Here is a 24,503-nt window from a genome sequence, read left to right as displayed (position 1 = left end):
AACCAACTTTTGGTAAGTTGCGCCTACATTTTTAACCCAAACGGCATAGCCTTGTAACAGTAAACCCCGTCATCCGTTATAAATGTCGTTTTTGCCCTATCTGACTTGTGAAGACTGACTTGGTGATATCCTGAAAACGCATCCAAGAAACTAAGCATTGCATGGCCTGAAGTAGAGTCTACCAGCCTATTTATCCAAGGCAACGAATAGCAATCCTTGGGACAAGCCTTGTTCAGATCTGTGAAATCCACACACATTCGCCACTTTCCTGACGGCTTTCTCACCATTACTACATTAGCCAACCCTTCTGGGTATGTGCATGGTTCTATGAACCCTGCCGCCAAGAGCTTATTGACCTCAGCTTGTATTGCTTCGATCTTCTCTGTTAAGAAATTACGCTTCTTTTGCCTTATCGGCCTGAACTTCCTATCAACGTTCAGCTTATGTTCCATTACTCCCAGATGTATCCATGGCATCTCATCCGCCGAGAAGGCAAACACATCTACATTCTCTCGCAAAAAACTAATCAGATGACATCTCATATCAACATCCATATCAGCCCCAATCTTCACTGTCCAACTCGGATCACCTGGCTGAAGTTCAACTAGCACTGTTTCTCCTCCTGGTGACGGCCTTGGTGTAGTTTTCGGCCTTGTATCAAAGTTCCCCATTGACAAGTCCCGTACCGTCGGCTCTCTTTCCCTTTTAGGATTATTTGGTATCAGAACGTCCTTCACCGGGCTCTTCAAAGCTGTTACATAACATGATTTTGCCATAACCTGACCTCCATGCACCTTCTCCACAATTCCCGAATTTGACACATAAGCAATTGTCAGGTGGTAAGTTGATACTACTGCTTGCACATCATGAATTATCGGCCTTCCGATAATAACATTGTAGGCTGACGGGACATTAAGAACCAAGAACTCTGCCATCACATCTCTCGATGCCAGCCCATCACCCAGCCGCACTAGTAAGACAATACTTCCCTCTGATCTCACCATTGATCCGCTAAATCCAATCACCGGGTAAGCTACCTGCGTCAGGTACTGCCTTCCAATCATCATTTCATTAAAGGCTTGCATGAATAGAACATTCGTCGAGCTGCCTCCATCTACCAAGACTCGTTTGATAACAGCCCCATTTATCTTCCTTATCAGTACCAAAGGGTCATCAAGAGGGAAGACAATCCCTCTTGCATCTTCCTTTGTAAATATCACATCAGGAATACATGTGGGTCGGGGACGACTATCAGCATCCAGGGCATTGATTATGTGTCGGTGCTCTGACAGGTGCTTTCTAGCCCCGCTTATCGTTCCTCCATGCACCGGTCCCCCGGTTATTACATCTATATTCTTTCCAATTGACAACGGCGGCAAGCCTCCATCACCCTGCCGAACTACTCCAGTTTGCGGCCTCTCAGGCTTTGCTTCTAACTGTTGACGCTCTATCTGTCGATATGGTGGAAGTTGATTTCCTCCCGCATTCAGTCGATACTGAGTTAAGTGTCCCTTCCTTATCAGCTCTTCAATATTATCCTTCAACTGTGTGCATTCTTCAGTATAATGGCCTACATCTCGGTGAAACATGCAATACTTCTTAACATCTCTCGGCTTTGCTTTCATTGGTATCGGTCTCGTCCACCCTTCTTTATTCTGATTCACCGAATATATTGCTGCTCTTGGCGTATTCAATGATGTATATGTACTGTACCGCATCGGTGCCTTTGCAGCCCTAACCTCCTGCCGACTTCCCCCTCCCCTCATCGGGGCCGAGGTTCTCGGCCTTCCACTTCCTGAGGATGCTCCCTCGGATGGGTATTGCACTTTGTCAGCCTGAACTCCCCTAATGCTCGTTTTCATCAGTTCTTCGCTTTTTATGTAATCATGCGCCTTGTTAAAGGCTGCTGTTAACGTTGGTAAATTATTCCTTGTAAGATAACGCTTGAACTTATCTCTTGTTGCAACTTTGGAATTGTATTTGCCTCATTATTGAATCTTCTGATGTAGTCCCTGAAAGACTCATCTGGCCTTTGTTCCACTGCCATCAATTCTCCTGAAGTCCTCTACCGCACACTATTGCTGATATATTGCCCTACAAATATCTCTGTCAGCTTCTCAAAGTTGTCTATTGTTCCATTTCCCAGATTATTGAACCAATCTGCTGCAGCCCCAGTTAAAGTGGTCGGAAAGACCTTGCACCAAACGGCATCTGAGTTGGTGTATAAGATCATGTGCCCCTCATAGGATGTTATGTATCTGCTTGGATCCCCTCTTCCGTCATACCTACATGTCGGTATTTTAATTTTCTCCATCGGCTGATCCAAGATATACTGCAAAAATGGTGACGCCCTTAACTGGACCACAGTCCGTACTACCTGCCTTTCAACCTGGGAACTTCTCTGTCGCTGACTTCTTGTACTAACGACACGGCTTGAGGATTGAGCTTCTGTCTCCCGTGGAGTTGAATGTGATCTTACCGGCGACTCCTCTCGGCGGTGCCTTGGTGAATTTGCTTCTTGATTGAACTGTCCACGAAGATTTGCAATCGGCACCCCCTTCCAGCCTGAGCTGCCTCAACCTCTTTCCTTTTCCTACTCATTGCACTCATCACCCTGGCGGCTACCTCCAAATCTTCCAGTATGAACTCAGCCATAGGGTCTGTTACTGTTCCAGCTTGCCCTTCTGGGGTTAGCGGTATATTAAATTGATTTTCTTCCTAAGTATGAGTTTCATCCTCTACCACTATTTTTGGATCTATTGTTTCATTCCCAGCCGCTATCCTTTGATTAACCACCCTACTAATTACAGGAGTTTCTTGATTTCCAGTCATGATCAATTTTTTTTGTGTGAGGTTCTTAGGCGATAGAAGTGATCACTGCCCCCTCCTTCTAGCGCCAAATTGTTTCGGTCAAGATCCGACAACCCAAATCCGAGATCCAAAAGGCCGAGTCTGAAACCCGTGAAGCTTCTATCATCCAGATGAGAACCTACACAAAGAGCAGAGATTAGCTAGCCCCGGGGTGGATCCGGGGATAACCACTCCGATGACAAAGTCAGAAAGTGTTTAAGAAGATAAGAAGAGAGAGAAAGTAAGAGAGAGAGAGAGAGAGAAAGATAGAGAGTAATAAATGCTACCTTGATTATGGGATTAAACCTGACTATTTATAGCCCTTCCAAATGACAGGTGATTGCATGGCATGCAAACTATCTCGCGCCAAGTGTCAAATTGTTGCTGCCACGTGCCGATCGCTGACAAGCCGATATGTCTGCCTTTTGCATAACTGCCGATATGTCTGATAGTTGCTGGGGATCCGTACCCGTTTAAGATATCGGCCCGTTTTCCATATCTCCCCATACAAAATCTATTACAATATATTATTACAATGGAAAACATAGCACTCTCTAGTCTCTAACTCAATCTAACTCTAGTAGTCCATCAGACAAATGTGAGTGTGATACAATCATATTGTTACAAAAATTCATTTGGTGGATTTCCATATTGATGGTCTTACGATCAAGAGGTATATGCCTGTTCTCCAAGTGAGTTTCTTGGGAAGATCTACCAAAAACCCGACTTAATTTGAGCAAAATTAAATTGACTGTAACTAAAATCAATGAATGACCATACATGATTACTAATTCTTTCTGTGTTCGAACACTTGAATAAATTTAACCAACTATGGTTAGGCGTCTACAACCAGTGTCCTGCAGGTCATTTTAAGGCACGACAATTTATAGCTGTACTCTGTACTTACAATTTCACATCAGTTACTACTAAAATACTTTCTTCGTTCATATAATTAAGTTCAGATAATAGAGAGTTTAGAGACAATGTAGCAGTAGTGCAAGCAAATTATAAAGAAACAGTTAGCGAAACTAATGTACGAATATAATGTATGCAGCAGAATTTCATAAATCAGAAACTATTAAAGCGAATTGAAGGAAGTGTTCATCGTTGAAGAGATTCTCCCAGCCTAGATGATCATTGCTTTGAGCTTCTTGTTGTGGTCCAAGTCTATGGAGGGTACCCCTGATTGTAGTATGAAGATAGCAGAGTTTTACTGTTCACTCAAGGATAGTATTCCAACGAGGGATTGTATTGTAAGGAATTAGGGAAACTTTTTGTGGGATTGAAAATAAACTCAATGAACTAAAGTAACAAGAGATTTTTGCGTAGAAATTTTTTTGGTCCTAATCAAGAAGAAAAATCACGCCCCACTCCAAATTTTAAACTCAATTCTTATTAGTTATAATAGGGCAACAACCTATTACAATCTTAGATTCAAGCTCAAGTTGTTCAATGAATTGATCTCTCAAATAGTTGAACTTTCATATCTCTCTGTTTCAAAGCCTTTCTCTAATCTTTAGAGTTCACTCAAATCCTAAACCCAATTTACAATTCAAAATTACTCTAGTACTCGTATTTAGCACAAGGACACTTTAAGACTCAAGTGGTTAGAGAGAGCGTCCTTCTTAATTCCAGGAAATTCATTATCGATTCTCATTATCCGCTCTAGTAATTTTCTAAACACCAAAAAAACACTTTAAGACTCAAGTGGAATAACTCAACATATTTTCGATAGTGCGAGTACTTATTTCTATAATATTTAAATACAAAAAAACTATATTTTTAAGGTCATTTTAATATAACTATTTTGCCGATTTGGTCTTGTACCCATAATAAAAAATTTAAACTAAAAAGCTCCCAATTCTATATTTTATTTTTTAAAAAAATGGGTATGATGCTCCTAACATATGCTAATAGAATGGTATTTTGGGTACGTAAAGTTGTCTAAGGATTGAATCAAAAAAAAAAGTTTGTCTAAGGAGCAACAACAGCTCATTCTTGTTTAATAAGTTACTTAAACTAATTAATTAAGTTGAACCTGCATACATATTTATATTCTGAAATTCATGGGGTAGATATTATTATAAGCACTAAGCTTTTTAACAAAAATGCTAAACTTTAAACATAAGTTTTCATTTCCATTTCCAATATTAATTCACACATTTTCAAAGTTCATTTTAGTACATTACACACAAAATTGGTTGGTAATTAAATCTTGCACACAATGAGGGAACCTGCAAGATTATTTGCAGTTCTTAATTTATCAATAAGGGGCCATTTTTCAACAAAACAGTAAATATTATCGGGACAAATAATGAAGCTACTAAACATTAGCTTTGGGAAAGTACTAGTATTACTTTTCGTCCTAAATATAATTATTCCGTTCTTTTTAAATTGACACATTTAGTTAATTATGTACGTATGTCAATCATAATTTCAACTAGTTACATCTTTAGTTAAAACTAATTAACGATAAACTATAATATGTATTTTTTTTATGAAAATGTACAATTGAAAAAATTTAAGTATAAATCATTATAGATAATCAAATTTTAAGTAAAATGTGAAATTTGTGTAATAAATTAAAACAAGCAATATATTTTATAATTATGTCCTAACTTCTCACTTTTTACATTTTTGTATCCCCAAACATTCATCTTTTTTGAAATATTTAGTTTGAGTTAACATATAGGATTATTAATTTTTAGGACGACATAACTAAAAAAATGTGACCTATACCTGTTGTATCATTAAAAGATGAATGGAGTAATACAATTTTTCGATTAATTATTTGGATTTATCGGGTTTTTGAAAGGCGCACACTTTTGTAAATAAAAAAAATGCATTTTAAATCGTAAATTTTTAGGCTTTTTAAGAAAAATAGGTAAGAAATTACTCTGCAAATAAATTTGGTTTTATAGAATTCACTCACCAGAAACACATTATAAATAGATTAAAAAAAAAGACTTATCTTATTATCTTACAATGACACTACTAATTGTTTGCTTGTTGTATGAAATAACGTGACAAATGACAAAAATACTAACCATATTATATATAGTCACATAGTTGAACCATCACTACGTCAATCTTTTGCTAGCAAAATCTGGAAATATACAAGTTTCTTAGACATGTACATACTAAATTACCAACCAACAATTAATAATTCTATTCCAAATGTTATTTAAATCCTCTACATATCCTCAAATACCAAATCAAACCATCAAAAAAATACTCTAATAAACAAGTTTGAAATATATTGCACCAAAAAAAAGAAAAAAAATGGGATTTTCGAGCAATTTCCTAGCCTATTGCCTTGTTATTTTTGTGTTACTAAGTATTACTGTAAATGGACAGCCTATTGTACCAGCATTGTTCATATTTGGTGATTCAGTAGTTGATGTGGGTAATAACAACGATCTTCATACGATTGTGAAGTCGAATTTTGCTCCTTATGGTAGAGATTTTTCCCATCATAAGCCTACTGGAAGATTTTGCAACGGCAAACTTGCAACTGACTTTACTGGTGTGTTATATTCATTCGTTTTCGTTCCATTTATTTTATGTTGTGAAAAGTTCATGCCTAAAAGAAGATTTTTAAATCATGTTAGAGATGTATGCCTGATAGAAGGTCTTTGGTCTCCTATAAGTTTTCGCGATGTTTTAATTTATGATAGGATGTACAACCAATGTGTATTAAAGCTTATGCTAATAAATGATAAAAACTAACATCAGTTTCTTTTGGATTTCTTTACAGCTGAAACTATAGGATTTACATCTTACCAACCAGCATACCTAAGCATAGACGCGACAGGGAAAAACCTGCTGATTGGAGCCAATTTCGCCTCTGCCTCTTCAGGGTATCATGCCAGTACACCGAAGATATATGTAAGTCTATACTTAGTACTATATTTTTGATGTCATTTGTTTATTTTTTTTACCTAAAGAAATACTAGTATATGTTTTTTGTAACAATAACAGAATCATTTGGTACATGATTTTGTTGGTTGAAGGGTACAATTTCATTGAGCGAGCAGCTGGAACACTACATGGACTACCAGAAAAAAATAGTGTCAATTGCAGGAAAAACCAACGCGACATCAATAATTACAGATGGAATTTATCTGATTAGTGCTGGAAGTAGTGATTTCCTTCAGAACTATTACATCAATCCTCTTCTCTTCAAGCTTTACTCTCCTGAGGCATTCTCTAACCTTCTTGTACAAGAATTTGCACAACTTGTTCGCGTATGTTTTCATTCATTCTAACAGTCTAATTGCACTACCTTTGTATTTCTGCTGAAGAGTAAAACAGAAGAAAAATTTTATACTGAAGAAATTAATATAAAAAACTCTATGTTTTATTTTTGCTTGTGTACTGCAGAAGCTGTATTGGCTTGGAGCAAGGAAAGTAGGAGTAACGTCGCTACCACCTCTAGGATGCTTACCGGCTGCAATCACCATATTTGGAAAGGACAGTAATGAGTGTGTAGATCACATAAACAAAGATGCGATTACTTTCAATGATATGCTTAATTCTACTGCAAAGGAGCTGCAGACCCAGCTTAAAAATCTTACTTTGGTGGTCTTTGATATTTACCAGCCCCTTTACGAGTTGGTCACTAAGCCTGAAGACAATGGTACTACTTTTAACTCTTCTATCATACTCAACAATACTATGTTGTAAACCGTGTTCTCATAAATGAAAAAATCGCGGTATTCTCTAGGACAGTGATCAGACTGATCACATTACATTCAGTAAATCCGTGATCATATTACAGTAAGACCACAGTTCTAAGTTATAATGTTATACAAATAGATTTTTTTCGAAAGCATGTAGGTATGGTCTGATGAAATTGGAAATGAAATGCAGGGTTTGTTGAGGCAAGAAAGGCATGTTGTGGAACAGGATTGCTAGAAACATCATACTTATGCAAGGCAAAGTCGCCAGGAACCTGTAAAAACGCGTCTGAGTATGTATTCTGGGATGGTTTTCATCCAACAGAAGCCACCAACAGAATTCTGTCTGATGATCTTGTTGCAGCTGCCGTTTCCCTTATCTCTTAGAATTACTTTCCAAATTGCATATCAGTTGTTTTAAGATGCGTTTTTCTATTCAATTACTATCAGAATATGTATTTTACATTTTCATATAAAAGTGTGCAAAAGTGTGAAATTGGATGCACAATAACCATATTTTATGAAGTACCTTGATTCTTGATCATATATGATCATATTTTGTCTTTGTTAAACTCGGTGTAAGTTGTTTGAAAAAGGTTTAGTTTGATAATTGATTTTTATATATTGAGCAGTACTCTAGGCCCTGAATTGTTCTCAAATTGCCAAGGATATAGAGCACATTTTCAAGCCTAAATTCCTATTTTGTTTGAATTGTACAATGAGATCCTGAAAGAGATCAAATGTGAGAAAGAGTAATTTTTTTAATAATTAAGTTGGGACTTTGAAAGAAAGAGAAACGATAAAATATTTTTAGTGGAATTTTTAGATAAGAGATAAAATATGGTGTTGAGTATTGTACAAATTAGGTTAAAGTCTATAAAATCTAATTACTGGACAAATCTAATGTCATTTCATTTGATACTCTTCTATCTTACATTTAGTGTACATAGGTCAAATTATGATCAAATTTGAAAGTCAAATCAGATTAGATCAGAAAAATTCAAATCAAATCAGATCAGATCATGTGAACTGAACATAACCTAAAGATTATTTGATCTATCTAATTATTTCTAAAATACTACTTATTAAGCAAATATGTTGAATATCCTGAATTGAGATTAATAGATACTCAGAATAATTTTCTGAAGGAAAATAGATAGAATAATTTAATTGCTCATTTTTTAAAAAAAAAAAACAAAAAAAATTGGCGCCAACGCTAAATTACCAGTCCGCCAGATTCATTCAAAAATTTCAAACGAGTTTTACATTCCAAACTGAATTTGAGAGAGAGAAACATAGAGAGAGAAGAGGCAGAAGATGGATTACACACTAGCAGCACTAAAGCTAATGTGCGCACAATTGAAGCAAGCAAAACAGACTCCTTCACAGTCTTCCTTCACTTTTGGTGGCATCCTCTTCCAACGCGCTTGGGTCCAGGGCCTTCTCGTCTCCGTTCCCGACCCCGATAACGACGATAGCCGCTCTCACTTTCTTCTTGATGACGGTACCAGCGTTATTGAATTGTTTCTCTCTGAGAGCTTCCTCAAACAAAATAATTGGGTTACTGGTACCTTGCTATTATTTTGTTATTTTCTGTTTTTATTTGTCAATTTTACCTCTTTTCTTGAATTTGCTTTTGTATTTGTTTTCTTTTTTTGTTTCGATGATCAAGGGATGTATGTGATGGTAGTCGGATCTTACCATGTTCCTGCCGGCAAACACCCAATGATTAAGGTACTATATTCACCTTATTTGTGAATCGCACACCATATGTTTGTTTTAATTCCTTCATCAATTTTCTCACCGTATCACTCTTTAAAAGTAAAATCTTAATCAACTTTTCGCGAATTCCAAATTAATATTCCATCTCGCAAAATTCTTCCTGTTTGGACGGTTATTGTCTCAAAAGGTCAAAACAAGAAATTTTAGAATAGGAAGTGCTAAATTGGTGTGGCATTGAACTCAAATTCTTAATAGTGACCCTCAATCAAATGGGGCTATTATTTCGAGATAGAGTGGCAATGCAACAGGGGTGGCAGCACGGGGTAAGGTATTCGCGCTGCCACCACAAACATGACTTATTCCTGGGTTAACAGTCTGACAAACAGGTTGATAATTTGTGAAATAAACCCTTTCTTCATTCATGTATTAGGTTCTTTCATATTCTATTTGCAGGTTCACAAGATAGTTGATCTTTCAGCAAATCCTAATAGAGAGGCGATGTGGTATCTTGAAGTCATTGAAGCCTACAGATTGTTCTACCAACCTCTTATTGAAGATTGAATGCAAGATTAACTTTACAAGCGCAGAATATCAGCCATTAGAGTCGATGTTTCTGTAATTTTCCTGGTTAACAAAATGTAACTCTGTAATGACAATTGCCCCTCTTTGCTTCATCCCTTTTGCTTACTCAAGTGCTCGCTGCCATAGTAGTATGCTCTACTTTTAATTTAGTGGATTGTCAAAAACACCTGCTGTATACTACTGATATTTGGTACAGTCAGGTCTGTGAAAAAGAAGCTAAAACAATTAGATTTGTGAAGGTCATTATACTTTGCATGAATTACATTGCTCTGTTCCTTTTAAATCCTAGCCACAATATCATTTTACATTGTTTCTCTTTCGTAATGTTCCACACCACATATTGAAGCTTAAACAACCCTTCAATTGCTGGAAAACTTTGCTGCAAAATTTAAAAGTTTGTTCCTAGTATACAAGCTCCTATTGCTAGCAAAATTTTCAGACTTAATGTTTCCATTACCCTGACTAAACTATTCTTGAGGTTTGCAATCTCTTGATGAAAAATTGAAGCTGAAGATGAGTTCCTCAATTATGCAATTGCAAAAAGCCACAAATTTCCAGAAGATTAGTACAACCATATCCTGCAAAGAATTATGATCTGTAAATTCAATATCATATCAACAAGAAAATCCAAAGAAAATTAAATTAAGATGGGAAAATATACAACACATCTGTGATAGCAGAAACTTAACTAAAAGCATTTCACAGCAAGATGTCTAATTCAGTGTTAAGACTGAACATGCATCATGAAACCCTTACTAACAGTCTAGTTAGTCCAAGCTCAAAAGTAGCTCCAAGAATAAGACTATGAAAGCAAGGGACATAAGCCGTTTTAATTTGATTTACATAACTCAAAAACATGACATTTGAGCTCTTGATGTTTTCCATAATTCGAGAGCCATGTTTGGCAAACAAACCAGATAGCATGTCAGACATACTTAACTTAATTTTTAACTTTTAAGGTGGCCAGGTTATAATTGTCAGAATGGCTGAAAACTATTATGCCACATAAGTGATTGCACTAAAGCGAATTTTAGGAACATCACTCCTAAAGGAATTTCATTATAGTGAATCAAAATTTTACAGTTTGCATGCCAATCACATTGCATTAAGTAGGCACATTACAGTAGAAACTATCATATCAAGGATGGTTAAGCATAAGTTTAAGACTATAAAACTGAAAGACTATACAAACTAAAAGTATGCATACATGAGAGTGAAACCATAAAAACAACATCTAGGCAAAATCGAATACCCCATTTTGAGGTTCTAACCTTCTAGGTAATGTAAATCAAAGGGATGTGGGTGCTTTAGATAAAGATCAGTCACTCTGAGAAGCATTGGGAGGTTATTATATTTTATTAGGGTTCTTGTAATAATTAATATTTCTAAGTTGATTATGGTTCTATAGATGACAGAAACGTCATTTTGTATTCACTTAAGGCCTTCATTCTGTTGCTAGCAAATCTATAATTATCAAGCTTTGAATCCCTGATTATTAATTTTCATGAAGAGGTTCAAAAGGTACATCTCTATGGGTAAAGTTTCCAAACCTTCCTTTGAACTGTTGGAGATAAGACAGCTTAATTAAGATACGAAGCCTTCTAGGTTCCTTTATTTGGTTTCTCTATTTGTGGATGAATATGAGGCACCTTACACTTCTTTCCAAGAGAGCAGAGTGCTCATAGAGATGGAAGTTAAAAATTCCTTACCTAAGGATATACAAATTGAAGATGCTAATTGGGCTCCTCCATTTTGTTCCTCGTGTAACATTCAACAGCCTCTAACTCAGATGATGATAAATTGATATTAGAGGGTAGAAATATGTTTCTAGGAGAACTGCGAATGGGATGAAAGTCATTAAAAGCCAATTCTAATTCCCAAAAGCTTAATTATTACTTGGCATATGCTGCATCAAAGGTTGCTTACTGCTGATAAGCTTACAAAAATGGTACTTGTGATCCTATTTGAAGAATGTGCACACTTCTATGAAGTTGATCAGGAATCTACTACTCATCTCTACTTCAACTGTTATAGTATCTCAGTTGTTAAATTGTAACAGGACTATATCTCAAATTAAAGATGAAATTAAAATAGCTGCTAAGTAAAGCAAAGAGACTACTGCTTTTGGCTTCAGGGATACCAAAAATGGTTTCAATGCCATAATAAACCTCGGAAAGCTATTAACTAGTGCATTGTACAGACGTTTCTCGCGGAAAGAACATACAAATATAGTGAAAAGAACATACTATTAAATTATAATGAACATATACCTAAATTAAAAAGAACATATTTGCACCAAAAAAGAGTGAAAAGAACATATGTTCATGTTCTTTGATTGTCAATGTAATGTACTTTTATTTGTGATATAATGTTCGTTGCTTATTGCGAAATGTTCTTTGAATTTTGTCAATTATGGTGGGTATATATAAATAATGTTCATTACATAATATTATCATGTTCTTTATTAATATTACATATGTTCTTTAGATAAAAAAAAAATAAATAAATAAAAAAAAACATAAAATTAGATGTTCTTTACAAAACAGCTATATGTTCTTTACAAAATAGTTGTATGTTCTTTACAATGTTCTTTTAGCGTTTTTTGTTTGTACCAAGCATGGTATCACCGCCTGTACCTTAAAAGTTTCAGCTATCAAAAAAGAAATCTTCTTTTGAATGAAACTTGAAGGTGTCCTGATAAGCTAAGATCTGCCTTACTGATTTGATATTCTTGACAGAATTTTAGCACTAAACTGATGGTTTATCTGTCACTTTGTTAAGATTTGTGGCTAGTTTGCTACTGTTGTTCGTTTTTAGGTTTGCTGTCAAGTTAGATTCAGGTGTTTTGCTTGATTTGGTAGGATGTATATTAATCTTTTACATATGAAGGGTAACTTATTCAACCATCCCGTAAGCTGGGTTGGTAGTTTTATTATTGATGCAAAATAGTGTGATTACTTTTAGGCTTTGAATTATGTTTCTGGTGAATTTTCAAGTCTGTATAAGAAATTCTGGTTATGGTTATCAATAAAAAAAATTTCTAACGAGTTAAGCAAATTTTATGGCACCTTGATGTTGTGGCTAGTCTCCAAGAGGTCTGACTTGTAACAATTTCCAAGGCCATTTCTAAAGTATTTTGTTCAGCAAGTTCACTGCATTCAACGTAATGAGGAGTCTTTCATTTCAGCAAGTTTGAACTAGTTAATCAAAATGCCATTTATGTAGGAAGGAGATCACGATTTCTTTCTCGCAATAAAGAAACTAATAAGTTGACATTCCAAACGAAATTAAGTTTCAGAAACAAAAGACATAAGCAGAAGAAACAAGACGGTCATCAAATAAGTATTATTGAAACGGAGAAAAGGGGGGGAGGGGGGGGAGCTTTTGTCAACGGTTCACCTCATATAAAGTGAAAAATATACACATTTCCAGGGAAGAATGCCTATAATGGAGCATCACGTGCAAAATGAATTGGTGCTTACCTAACTTGCATGCTTGAGACAACAGTCTAGTAATTTCTGTACATCTCTTTCATCGGGACAACTTTTCTCTAAGTTGTCTGCGTCATCGTGCGCTACAGATTCCTCATCCTTCACCCGATTCCAGTGAACCAAAAAATTAACAATGCATTTAATCTTTTCCGTTAAAGAAAATAAGAGTTATAAGACAGTAACAATGCACTTAGAAAACGGTTTGGTATTTAACAAATAAAGAGCACCATATTATGCAATGAAATAAAGGTACCAAAGGATACAGCCGCAGTTCTAGAGTCAAACTTTGCTTCTGATGTAGTATGAGCATCACAATTTGGGAATTCATCCTGCTTGCTCTCAAGGAGGGTATCTTCTATCATATCTGATTTGTCCACAAACATCAATACAAATTGACTTAACCTTGAAGGTCTCATCTCTGCTTCTTGAACGCGAGCCAGAAGTCTGGCCACAACACTCCATAATGCATTTCTTGCCTCAAAATCATCTGAAGTAAAAGGAAATAAATCGAGGAGAGACTGCAACAAAAGGAAATCTGCATGAACAGAGCATTTAGTATGTCAAATGAGCCATAAACAATGGTCAAGTTGTCTAAAGAAAATACTTCCAAGTAAAAGCCGCCATTTTAACGTCTCTTACATGATTTTTGTTGAACAAACCCAAGAATAGAATAGGAAATTTAGAATCATGAGTTTGGTCCTCTGAAGTTTGGCAAAACCATTAAGCTACAATCACAGATTAGAAAATTTGATTGTTTTTTTTTTTAACTTTTATAGAAAGAGTGAGGGAGAGGGGGGACATAGGGGCCCAATACAAAGTAATAAAAGTAGATAACACAAGAAAAAGTAATAAGAATGATGTATTCACCTTCTGACAATTTGAAAGCCAGATCAGGAGCATCAGTTAATATGTTTGCTAGCAAAACTGCTGCAGTTACACAGGAGCTGGAGATCTGCAAAATAAGTCAAGTGTAGACCAATTAAGCCTGAACTTGAAAGCAAGATGGAAAACCTGGCAGCTTCATAAAATAATTACTGAGGTCAACACTACGTGACATTACAATCAAATCCATGAACAATCGTAACAATAATAGGCCAATAGCTGAATGATTTTGTCTTTAAAAGCCAGTGTCTTAGCCTCTTAGGCAAGACTAAACAGGGCAATGTGCGCTCAGAGCCATTTTTAAGCAAGTACAGAATAACACCTACTCACTTGACAAGATTTCTTGACTATCTTAGGTTCCAGGGGGAGGGTACTTCAATATTAAAGAATGTGTTTAAGTTAATGGTCGGAGGTGACTTGGCTAATATATAAATTACAATCAACTTCTCTTGTCAATTCTTCTAGGGAGCTCATTATCCAAGCCTCATTTTTTAATATAAACAGAAGATGTGAGACCAGTCACTTAGTAATAGCAGCTTTCTACGCCCAACTCAAGACGAGGGAAACTAGTGTGATTCCGGCATCCTTTATGCTAACATCAGCAAGAATAACACAAATTTGTATTTTAAGACACTGGATATACCAAAGAATAATTAAGGCTAAACTTTCTGAAGATCAAACTAAATTGAATACTAAGAGAGTACAGATAGTTTTTAGGGATAGGAACCACCTCAGTCTTTTCAGGGATTTTGATCAACTTTATAGCCATCTGAACAACTTCCTTATTTGAACATATCCGTTCTGAATAATCATCAGTGACGGAAAGAACTTCAACTGCGCGAAGAATTGAATCAAGTGCAGGATACCTAAGAATAAAACAGAAAGAAAAACCATAATTCACTCATTACTAGCAAGATTCCTAGGCTTTGAAAGTTTATTTGGAGTAAATTAAGAGAAAAGTGTCTTAAGAAAGTCTGTTCAAACACAAGTACGTCATTCTGCACATGAAAGCTAGCTCATCATCATAACACATGCATGGACAGAAGTCACAGAACAGTATATATATTTTTCTAATCCATTAGATATTAATGACAGTGAGGACTAAGTTTTGGTTATCAAAATAAGGCTCCGTTCAATTCGACTTATTTTGACTGAAATACCTTTTTTGTACATGAAACTGTCTGAAAAACTGAATTTTGTTTGAAACTGTCAGGGAAAAAAAAAAACAAATTTTGTTTTATCTGAACTTTTTTTGACTGAATTTAACTTATTCCGGAATCTTTTTTGAAAATTGAGAGGCACCAGAAGCATCAAGTTTGAAACCAGACAGTGACTATTACGAAAACAGGATTTCAGATATTAGCTGCTAATGCATGATGGATTATACAAAAGAATTCAGATCTGCAAATTCTAAAGCCAAGTATGCTGAAGTTGTACATCTCTATCCAATTGCTACTTGTATCTCCTATTTGGACAAACAACCCAAAGTCCCAAAGCATTTGAACCTAGAAACATTTAAATTAATTGTGCCACAGCTGAACGTATCCATCTAATTGCTAATTAATCTCCTGCGCAATAAGCACATCCCAAAAATGGTGTGTTTTACGAAAAAATCACACTTCTGAAAGTTGATCTATGTTAAATACACATATCCTATCAGGATAAAACAAGAATACATTTAGTGTAAGGTAAATTATAAGTACAAGAACCAGAAAGGTAATATAGTCCTTGACATCTCTCCATAGAGCTATAGAAACAATAATCAAATTACAAACAGGTTGTACAGATCCAAGTTAACTCAGTTTGCAAGGAATCCAAAGAACATTACAAAGTAAGGTAAAGGTAAAAAGGTATAACATACATCAACATAAAGCATAAAATGCTAGAAGCACTCGGGCAATTAAATCTACCAACATTAATAATTCTCATGCAGTGGATTGACCCCAACTCAGAACGTTTACCTTTCAGGTATTCTGTCACTTGTTAATTTTCCCATTTCAAAAGACAGGAGATTCACCAAAAGGTCTGGCAGCCCCAAGTTCATGAGAGTTGGAAGAAGAATAGGCGCCACTTCTTGATTTTCCATAATTGCTAGAAATAACCCCACACTCTGTTCAAGGCAGTGGAAAAAAATAAACTCATTACTCATCATACTATTAAGATAATTTTATTATTGTTAATAATCACAAGATAACTATAATGGAAATAATACATTCTCTCTTATCACAAGAATATTAACAGTCACAGGATATGCATTAATGCTAGGTAAACTCAATAGAGAGATAAAAAGAGTTGCAATCATCCAAAAGTCCAACAAATGGCATCCAGTTCACTTGCTTCAGATAATATCTTGCCAAAACCTCTCAGAATGATTCCTTACTACAGATCTTATACTGAATGTCTTTCCAAGTTACAGTGACCATACTTTGTAGAGGAAAGTGACTATTGACTCTGCCTTCCATATGAAAGTTAGCATATCCAGATATCAAATGGATGGTCAACAGCACACACAATGAAAAAGAGGCAGGAGAGTACTTTGTTTTGGATTATTCCAGAAAAAAGAAAACAACTTCTTGCCAATGGCAGTATTTCTGTGCAATATAAACTAATAAACATAAGCTCATTTTACACCAACTATATGATCACTAGCACACTAAAAGTAGATGCATAGATACAGATGCTTGGAAGTTGGAAAGGATCGAAAGCAAATTAGCAAAGGCAACAAGATGGAAAATAGGCTGCAATTGTCAGAAAAGTGAAACAAGTAGAGGAGCAATGAAAAATAACATTGGTGTATTCAGAGAAGAAGACAGTTCACAATTTGCAAAAAGGTATTCACCCTGCCTGCTTATTTGACAGAATGCAGGTTAATTAATTCCTCTCCTGTTTCTTTTATTTAAATTCTAAGGATTGACATTAAACTTAATCCATCAGGCAGTTGGTCTATTCTAAGCCTCCCTTCTCCTGGTATCCTTTCTGTGAATGGATGGGTGCTAGTTCCCCCAGCTAAAAAAATTTAACTATCGTTTAAATTATTCTACCAGAGTATGTTTTAATTATTCTATCAAATTAGTCCCTCCAAACGTTGAGGAATTTGTAAGGGAATCAATTGCTCAAGTCCTCAAAAGATGATCTCACAGATATAACAATTTCCAGCAAAGTCTATGATAACAAGCTAGCACAACACAAATACAATCTCTATAGACATGATTCTTCAACACAGAAAAACAACCGGCCAGTCCCTGCTCTCCTCACCAATCACCCCATTACTCCAAAAAAGAAATAAAATGATATATAAGAAATCCAAGAGCACATTCCTTTAGCAAACAAAAATTACGACGACAGAAATCAAATAGATTGCCACAAACAGAATCCTTCGTAACAGATTAAGACTGCTTGTCAACTCACTAGAGAAGTAAAAGCTACAATGCTTCTATCAGCTCCCCACACTAGCAGTGAAATGACTCTTTTGATACCTTTTTCCCAATTTGAGGAATTTTTTTCTAAATTACAAAAAAAAAGTTGCATCAGATCCAGGAGCTCTTGAAGAAGTAAATGGTAAAAGATTCATGTCAACCACGCCTATAATTCTAACTGGAAGCGTAAAAGTACACCAGAGACCTACTCTCTTCAAAATCCCAGTTTTTCTAGCTTTTGGCATGACCATGTGGCCATGCCACGTCTTATTTCGCTCTTAAAAAAAATAAAAAATCGTTGACAAACTTTTTTCATTTTCTGTCTATTCATTCTTGATGTGTAACAGATGTACAGATGTTAAACTTACAAAATACCAATATTGTTTCTTACAGTTGAGAGCCTGAGTCGCCTGACACTAAAAAGGGAGGAGAGGGGGGGTGAGGGGAGGATAGCAAAGATGAAGAAGAAACCAGTCACCTTCTCAATGAGGACTGGATTTAAGGTATTCTCCACAATCCAAAGGATACGGCTCAAGATGTGGTCCGATTGCAGTGCTCTGGCCCACACAACACGTTGGCAACCTTGAAGACCCAAAGTTAGCAACCTACAATAATATATTGTAAATACATGAAGTGACGGAGAATCCAAAATGCTTATACTGCATTATACTAAGGGCTAAGCTATGAAAGAAACCTTATTAATTGCAAAACCGCAACCCATGAGGCCATGAGTAAGAAGAACCAATTTCATAGTATCATGCTAAAACTGTCTTACATTATATAAACATTCATATATGCCTAGCATAATTCAACCATCCCTAGGAAAAGACGTGGAAAATTAAGGTTTCTTGGAAACATAAAATGCTTCTTTGGAACTTAGTTCATCAAAACTTGGCTTTGCTCTAAAAAACCCTAATTCAACCCAATATGTGTCAGATGTCATACGAATCATAGAAACCATTTTCACCTTTTCAGAATGCACCGGATTTTATGAAATATGCTATTTCAAATATTTTCTCCTACTGATTTTAATCTTCTCATCTACATGGATTGCTTTTAATATACAACAAACACAATATTGGCTTCGACTGCTCTGTGTTGAAATATGACACCTTTATTTTTTAAACATCCAGGAACAAAGCCATTTTTTGAGAGACAAATGATCCATTTCAACCTCTACTCAATATTTCCAAGAAGAATTTATAGCTACTGGCAGCTCTTAGCAGATCAACAAGGAAGCAGCACGCCAGCAACATTCTCTTAACTAAAACCAGATCTTGGGATCCTCCCCGAAAGAGATACATGAAAGTAAATTCAGATGGATCACGATTGGCTTCAGATAATGCTGGAGGATGTGGTGTGCTACCCAATGAAAATGTTGTTTGGCAAATTGGAAACTCTCTACCATTATAAGCCTTGCTGCAGCTGATATTATCTCGATCAGGAAAGGACTGATCATGGTAAAAGACAATAACACTACATCATCACTCATCTAAAAGTTGTTACCAATTCTTACGCTCTGAAGTCTTAAAATCGTTATTCACTAACACATTACTGTTGCAAGGTCAGTTATACCAGCTAGGCTGCATTTCAAAATATTCACTTTCAGAGTTTCAGCAGTTCCCCACAAACAGCCTCAAATTTTAGTAGCACTTTTATTACACCATGTCTCGAAGGAGAAGAGAATGAGAATATCAATTTCTCCACCATCAACCCTTGTCTCAGCCATTTTACTTTAGACACCCACCACAATGAAATCAAAAAAGAAGATAGTGAACAACTTTCTAGAAGCTCCACTAGCAAGAATAGATAAATCAGCTCTTAAAAACTAACTTTAAATATGCCTCCATCAAGTCAAAGCCCTTGCTCTTAGAAAACTTATAAAAGAAACTTAACATAAGCCTTCTCGAAATTAACCTAGAAGCACACATTTACAACTTTGTCTTTTCAACCATTCCAATTACAATGGTAGATTCAGAGCAGCAATCAAATGTTGTCTACCCTGCATAAAAGGTGCTACAAAAAGGAGCAATAGTTTATGATCAGACCTGCTGATCCCTCTCAGAGAAAACTTAAGTCAAATCTCATAAAGATCAGTAACTTTAACTTAGAACAACGGTCCTATGGGATAAGGGTAAATAAAACTTTGAATTTGTACTGGAATCAATCACAGGAAGGTCATTTCAAACCTCACATTTCCTGGTACGCAGCTATCCTGTTCTAGACTTTCAATTTCTTTCACTAAAGTTCAGTTTTTACACAAAAAACTAAAGAAAGTATCCACATGGAACTCTGCACACCACTCTTTCTCCACAACTCACTAACCATCCTGTAAATATTGAGATGGGAAAGCCATAAATTCTGAAGGGAAACAGATTGCTAGATTAGGATTTTATCGGACAAAATAAGAAAGTAAAGAACACAGAAAATGATCAGAACAAGGTCCAAAAAGCAACTCCAAGACACGGTCCAGAAGATACTTGCTATCCCACTCTAGTAGTGAAAAGAAAGTGGTAAAGTCTAGATGAATCATTCCAATCCCCGCCCACAAATCACCAAATCGATACAGCATAGAGGTCCCCAGTCACTATAGTTACTTTTCCATATAGTATGTCAAAGTCTTGAATTTACTTATTCTGTAATGGACTCGTGTATTGGGCCTCACAAGCCACCAATCCGGTTCCAACGCCAAAGGAGCAAAAAGGGAAGCATACAAAAGGGACCAGCAACCACATCAAAAGGAAGGGAAGACCAGCTAGCACTAGGCAACAAAGAGAGCTGATTGAAGGGGAAGAAAGTGCAACAAGTAGTGGAAAGACTGGAAACAAGGTGAAGGCAAGGCAAGGTAGAAAGAGACAATATTAATTAATGACATTTAGTCCTTTTTACAGTCTTAGGTTGTATATATAAAGAATGTATGGGAAGTAGGAGCATTATGTGAATTGTGAGGAACTATGTTGAGAGAGTAGTAACCTAAAGTTACTAAGAGAGTAATAGCCTCAGGCTATCAAGAGAGGCTTTCGAGAGGCTTGTTCTCTCCCTTTGGATTTCTGCCTTTGAATTTCAAAGAAAGAAGATTAACACGCTTGTTCTCTCCCTTTGAAGATTAAGAGAGGCTTGTTCTCTCCCTAACCAACATTCGAGAGGTTGGAGCTCTCCAAAATGTCTCCACTCTTCACAATATTCAGCATAACCTCCTATCCCTTATTCATAGAGCAAACTCACTGCTAGCTTCCACTCCAAGCTAATCTTAACAAGCTTTTTAAGCGCTACCCATAATGCCCCTCACCTTATGTTGATTCATTCAAGCTCACTTTGCACACAAATCCTTTAGGATAATTTGTTATGCATGTACCCAACAGGTGAATTAATGAAGCAGATTTGAAAGTTAAATTCCAAAAAGTGATTTGCATATTTAAATTACAATTTTACACAAATTTAAAATTTCAAAATATAATTTACAGTTTGTACGCTGAGAGTCACATACAAGGCAACAAACTCAATAGCCCAAATTTCTCCCAAGAGCAGCAAGAACGATTGTTTAAAGTTATATTTCCTTATATTGATTAGGAGAGTGCAGGGAATGATGCAAGGTAGAAATATGCTTTGATTTTGACATTACCGACAGACTTCACAGAGGCAAGGAGCATCATCTGAGAACACTTGGTCTACAATTGTCTCCAACAATTTATTATTGGAGGTTATCTGGTCCATAAGTGCTTCATGGCAGGCAATGTTGCCTATAATTCCAAGGTCAATCTCCTGCAGAATAAATTGTAGCCACCTGAATTTGTTTGTTGTGACAAACATTTGCTGATACATCACAATTGTAAATCCAAGATAAATTACAAAAGCCAACATAAGAAACACTTACAGTAATACGGACAGAGTCAGAAGTCACAAGATTGGCCAAAAGGACTTCCAGCACAAAGTTCTGAACCTGAAGAAAACTTGTAGTCAGCTATTTCTTCTTTGTATCATCAACATGACAACATAACTTCTAGGTGGCATATGATTGCTACTTGCTTGTCACTTACCCGTTAAAACATGTACCTACGATCCTACGGAGAAGTTTGTGAAACTAGTGCGCTCTATACTCGCTAATGCTAGGAAATTATTGCCAATCAAACATAGTTACATTACTTACATAGGACATTAGTTTTCCCTAGAATTCTTCACATTTTTCACAGTGAGCCAAGTACTATCCCTCGTCCATTAAAGAATACTTTTAACCAGACTCTCCCATACACATCGATAGATCTTTCACTAAATATTCCGTTTGTCCCTTGATATTTGCCCCATTTTTCTTTTTTTAGTTTATCCCTTTAAGTTTTCCCCTTACTACAATGGTCAATGGGGATCACATCTTTACTCTCATACCCACTTCATTTGGTCCGACCACTATCGCTCAACCCCCAAACAAAAATTATAAAAGAGACTTCTCAATAGGGCAAGCAAAAGGGAATAGAGGGAGTATGTATCAGAAAAACACTCTAATCTCAAACCCCTTGAGGCCTTGACACTTCTACATCTTATAAGCTCCACTACCAATTATTTCCCATACATGATCCACTTTCGACAGATTTGTAAGGAGAAAAAAAAAAAAAAAAAAAAAAAAAAAAAAAAAAAAAAACTTTAACCTGCAGCATGCAAATATAGTAAAAGAATAAAATCGAATACCATAAATTCTGCATGTTCCTTACTAGCAGCAAGATCCCACAAAACACAACCACTTTCTTCCCAAGCCTTTTCTCTAGCTGTCTTTTCACGAGGCTTGATGTCATTATCATCAGTCCCTGCTGATTTTGAAGGTTGTTCAAGATCAACAGGTTCAGAATTTACAGTCTCTATACTCTCTACATGACCATTTAAGTTGTTCAGACCACAATCTATCTTTGGAGAGGATGCACCATTTGCCCTTTGATCAGTATCTGATCTTTGAGTGGAGCTACTCCATTCAACAAGTCCTTGAAGGTCATCACCTTGTCTTTCATCAACAGGCAAAAGCTTGCGTATCAAGGAAATTATATATCTAGGATCAATGGTCGTCGAGATGTCAAATATCTGGTCAAATTCACACGAGTATTAGGGTAACAAGAACCTCTACAAGTTAACAAACACTAGACAACAAGGAAACCTAAGGAGTACAGTAACCATTACTAAACTACTCATATGAAGCAGCATATGCAAACAATGAAAAAGCATTGATAATACAACTTCTAGGCTCTATAACACAAGTAATTACTACATTAGGGAAAATGATATATTGATATATAACATGAAAATCAAGGCATGAAAGTATGAAACGCGATGCCTTCTTCATTTTTCTTAGGGGAACGCAATGCTTTCAAGACTACACTAATCAAGAGCATAATTAAAACGCAGATTATTATCATAACTTTCATCTCCATATCTTGGAGTACTTTTTTGGCAGGAGCTTTCTCATACAATTACCAGATTACTCCGAGTATCCGAAAAGCAAGCAACTCAGCAATCACATAGCCAAAACGACCATATTTTAAGGAATAACAAACAAGATCATGAAGTATTCCAATCTCCAAGTGTTAATAACTGTGGAAAATTACAAACGTGACAAAAGTTCCACAATGTTGACATGTTCAGTTTCAAATTATTTCAAGTATAAATTGCATGAAATGACAAAAATTAAGCAATAAATTGAATGAAGCGAAACAATAATCCAAACTGCAAAATTCAATTATGAAGCTTAATTTAACAGCAGCAATCAAATTAGGAATAGCTAAAACCCTAATTGAAAAGAGAGAAAATAGGGAAGAGAACTTCAACCTCGTCGGGAGGAGCAGAAGGATGATGAGTAGGGCCATTATCATCATTAGGTTGAAGTTGAAGGCCTTCGTCTACATGTTCTTCTTCTGCTTCGTCAACTTCAACTCCATTTTCATGGCGGTGTTGCTGCCATTGAAGAGAGTTTGGTGTATGAGATGCTTCCAAGAGTGATTCCGGCGCCATTTCTCTGTCTTCTGCCATTCCCAGAGGTGGAAATTTTGTTGTAAGCTTAAGTAGTTTTTAGTGCAATACACATATTTATAAAGATTTATTAATAATAATAATCAATGGAAATAAAGTTATTTGAAATTAAACGAGTAACAATTTTATTTTCAAATTTAAATTTATTAATTTAATGTATATCATTTAAATTCTTATGTGTTGTATATTATATATATAAATAAAATTTATTAAAATAATTTTTTAATAAAATTTGGAGGGAAATTTTTTTACAAAATTGTGATAAGTGTCCCTTTTGGTGATTATTTTGGTATATAGTATAGATAACTGAACTGACTGAGAGTTGAACTGAACTGAACTGAATAGAGTTGAAATGAATATTTTATGAGAGAAGGAAATTAGGAGCTGAACTGATTGGAGCTGAACTAAACTAAACTAATTAGAGCTGAACTGAATTGAAATTAAGTTAAACTGAACTAAACAGATTGAAGCTGAACTGAGCTGAAATTAAGCTGAAGTGAACAGCACCCACATTGGTGGGGTAGCTCACTACTTTCTCTCCCCTACTTTTCCCCCTCCACATCATATTCCACTCTCTTGATCACTCCCTTATTTTTTTTACAATGGTGACTTGGTGAGTAATCTCACCACTCTCTCTCCTACTTTTATCAATACTCAACCATGTTTTTTCTCTCCTACCAATAAAGTTCATGTTTAATTATTCTTTCAATAAATATATTAGTCGAACTAATGACATCTTTAAAGATCTTGAATTTGTCAATAATTTAGTTTATGTTATAATTATTTGGGATTTTGGGGAGTATAAATTATTTCCTTGATTATTAGGACTAATATTATTAGGATCCATAATTAGGACTAATATTATTTTTTTGGGT

General features: G+C 35.7%; 3 protein-coding genes across 4 annotated transcripts; 2 read left to right on the top strand and 1 right to left on the bottom strand.

Moving 5' to 3' along the window:
• Positions 1 to 6,132: 6,132 nt before the first annotated feature.
• LOC145587844 (GDSL esterase/lipase At5g22810-like) lies at positions 6,133 to 7,916 on the top strand. Its single transcript, XM_081644520.1, has 5 exons — positions 6,133 to 6,376; positions 6,608 to 6,738; positions 6,864 to 7,097; positions 7,234 to 7,489; positions 7,723 to 7,916. Exons 1-5 carry the CDS (start codon positions 6,133 to 6,135, stop codon positions 7,914 to 7,916), a joined length of 1,059 nt encoding a protein of 352 aa, XP_081500646.1.
• A 786-nt stretch (positions 7,917 to 8,702) lies between these two features.
• LOC145587843 (uncharacterized) lies at positions 8,703 to 9,816 on the top strand. Its single transcript, XM_081644519.1, has 2 exons — positions 8,703 to 9,263; positions 9,705 to 9,816. The coding sequence occupies exons 1-2, from the start codon at positions 8,847 to 8,849 to the stop codon at positions 9,810 to 9,812; spliced, it is 525 nt and encodes a 174-aa protein (XP_081500645.1). The 5' UTR covers positions 8,703 to 8,846; the 3' UTR covers positions 9,813 to 9,816.
• A 261-nt stretch (positions 9,817 to 10,077) lies between these two features.
• LOC145587841 (uncharacterized) lies at positions 10,078 to 23,652 on the bottom strand. Of its 2 annotated transcripts, XM_081644517.1 has the most exons (11): positions 23,428 to 23,652; positions 22,303 to 22,686; positions 21,497 to 21,562; positions 21,245 to 21,384; positions 18,101 to 18,227; positions 16,168 to 16,316; positions 14,937 to 15,072; positions 14,192 to 14,276; positions 13,588 to 13,859; positions 13,316 to 13,468; positions 10,078 to 10,411 (listed from the first exon to the last, which is right to left on the bottom strand). In XM_081644517.1, exons 1-10 carry the CDS (start codon positions 23,626 to 23,628, stop codon positions 13,316 to 13,318), a joined length of 1,713 nt encoding a protein of 570 aa, XP_081500643.1. In that variant the 5' UTR covers positions 23,629 to 23,652; the 3' UTR covers positions 10,078 to 10,411. The 2 variants fall into 2 exon arrangements, with proteins under 2 accessions (XP_081500643.1, XP_081500644.1); XM_081644518.1 differs by lacking the exon at positions 10,078 to 10,411 and having other exon boundaries at positions 13,214 to 13,468.
• Between the last annotated feature and the right edge of the window lie 851 nt (positions 23,653 to 24,503).

Source organism: Chenopodium album, chromosome 17 (assembly GCF_948465745.1).
Source record: "Chenopodium album chromosome 17, dcCheAlbu1.1, whole genome shotgun sequence".
Classification (NCBI taxonomy): Eukaryota; Viridiplantae; Streptophyta; class Magnoliopsida; order Caryophyllales; family Amaranthaceae; genus Chenopodium; species Chenopodium album.
The sequence above is the reverse complement of the archived record's forward strand: the minus strand, read 5'-3'. Positions and strand labels throughout refer to the sequence as shown.

What these genes read in the sequence shown, in the direction of transcription:
- LOC145587844 (XM_081644520.1), top strand. Translation starts at nt 6,133, where the DNA reads ATGGGATTTTCGAGCAATTTCCTAGCCTATTGCCTTGTTATTTTTGTG. An exon ending in ACTTGCAACTGACTTTACTG is followed by an intron (nt 6,377 to 6,607) that starts GTGTGTTATATT and finishes ATTTCTTTACAG; the next exon opens with CTGAAACTATAGGATTTACA. An exon ending in CACTAAGCCTGAAGACAATG is followed by an intron (nt 7,490 to 7,722) that starts GTACTACTTTTA and finishes AATGAAATGCAG; the next exon opens with GGTTTGTTGAGGCAAGAAAG.
- LOC145587843 (XM_081644519.1), top strand. Translation starts at nt 8,847, where the DNA reads ATGGATTACACACTAGCAGCACTAAAGCTAATGTGCGCACAATTGAAG. An exon ending in GCAAACACCCAATGATTAAG is followed by an intron (nt 9,264 to 9,704) that starts GTACTATATTCA and finishes TTCTATTTGCAG; the next exon opens with GTTCACAAGATAGTTGATCT.
- LOC145587841 (XM_081644517.1), bottom strand. Translation starts at nt 23,628, where the DNA reads ATGGCAGAAGACAGAGAAATGGCGCCGGAATCACTCTTGGAAGCATCT. An exon ending in AGTGACAGAATACCTGAAAG is followed by an intron (nt 15,073 to 16,167) that starts GTAAACGTTCTG and finishes TTTTATTCTTAG; the next exon opens with GTATCCTGCACTTGATTCAA. An exon ending in GGCTTTCAAATTGTCAGAAG is followed by an intron (nt 13,860 to 14,191) that starts GTGAATACATCA and finishes CTGTTCATGCAG; the next exon opens with ATTTCCTTTTGTTGCAGTCT.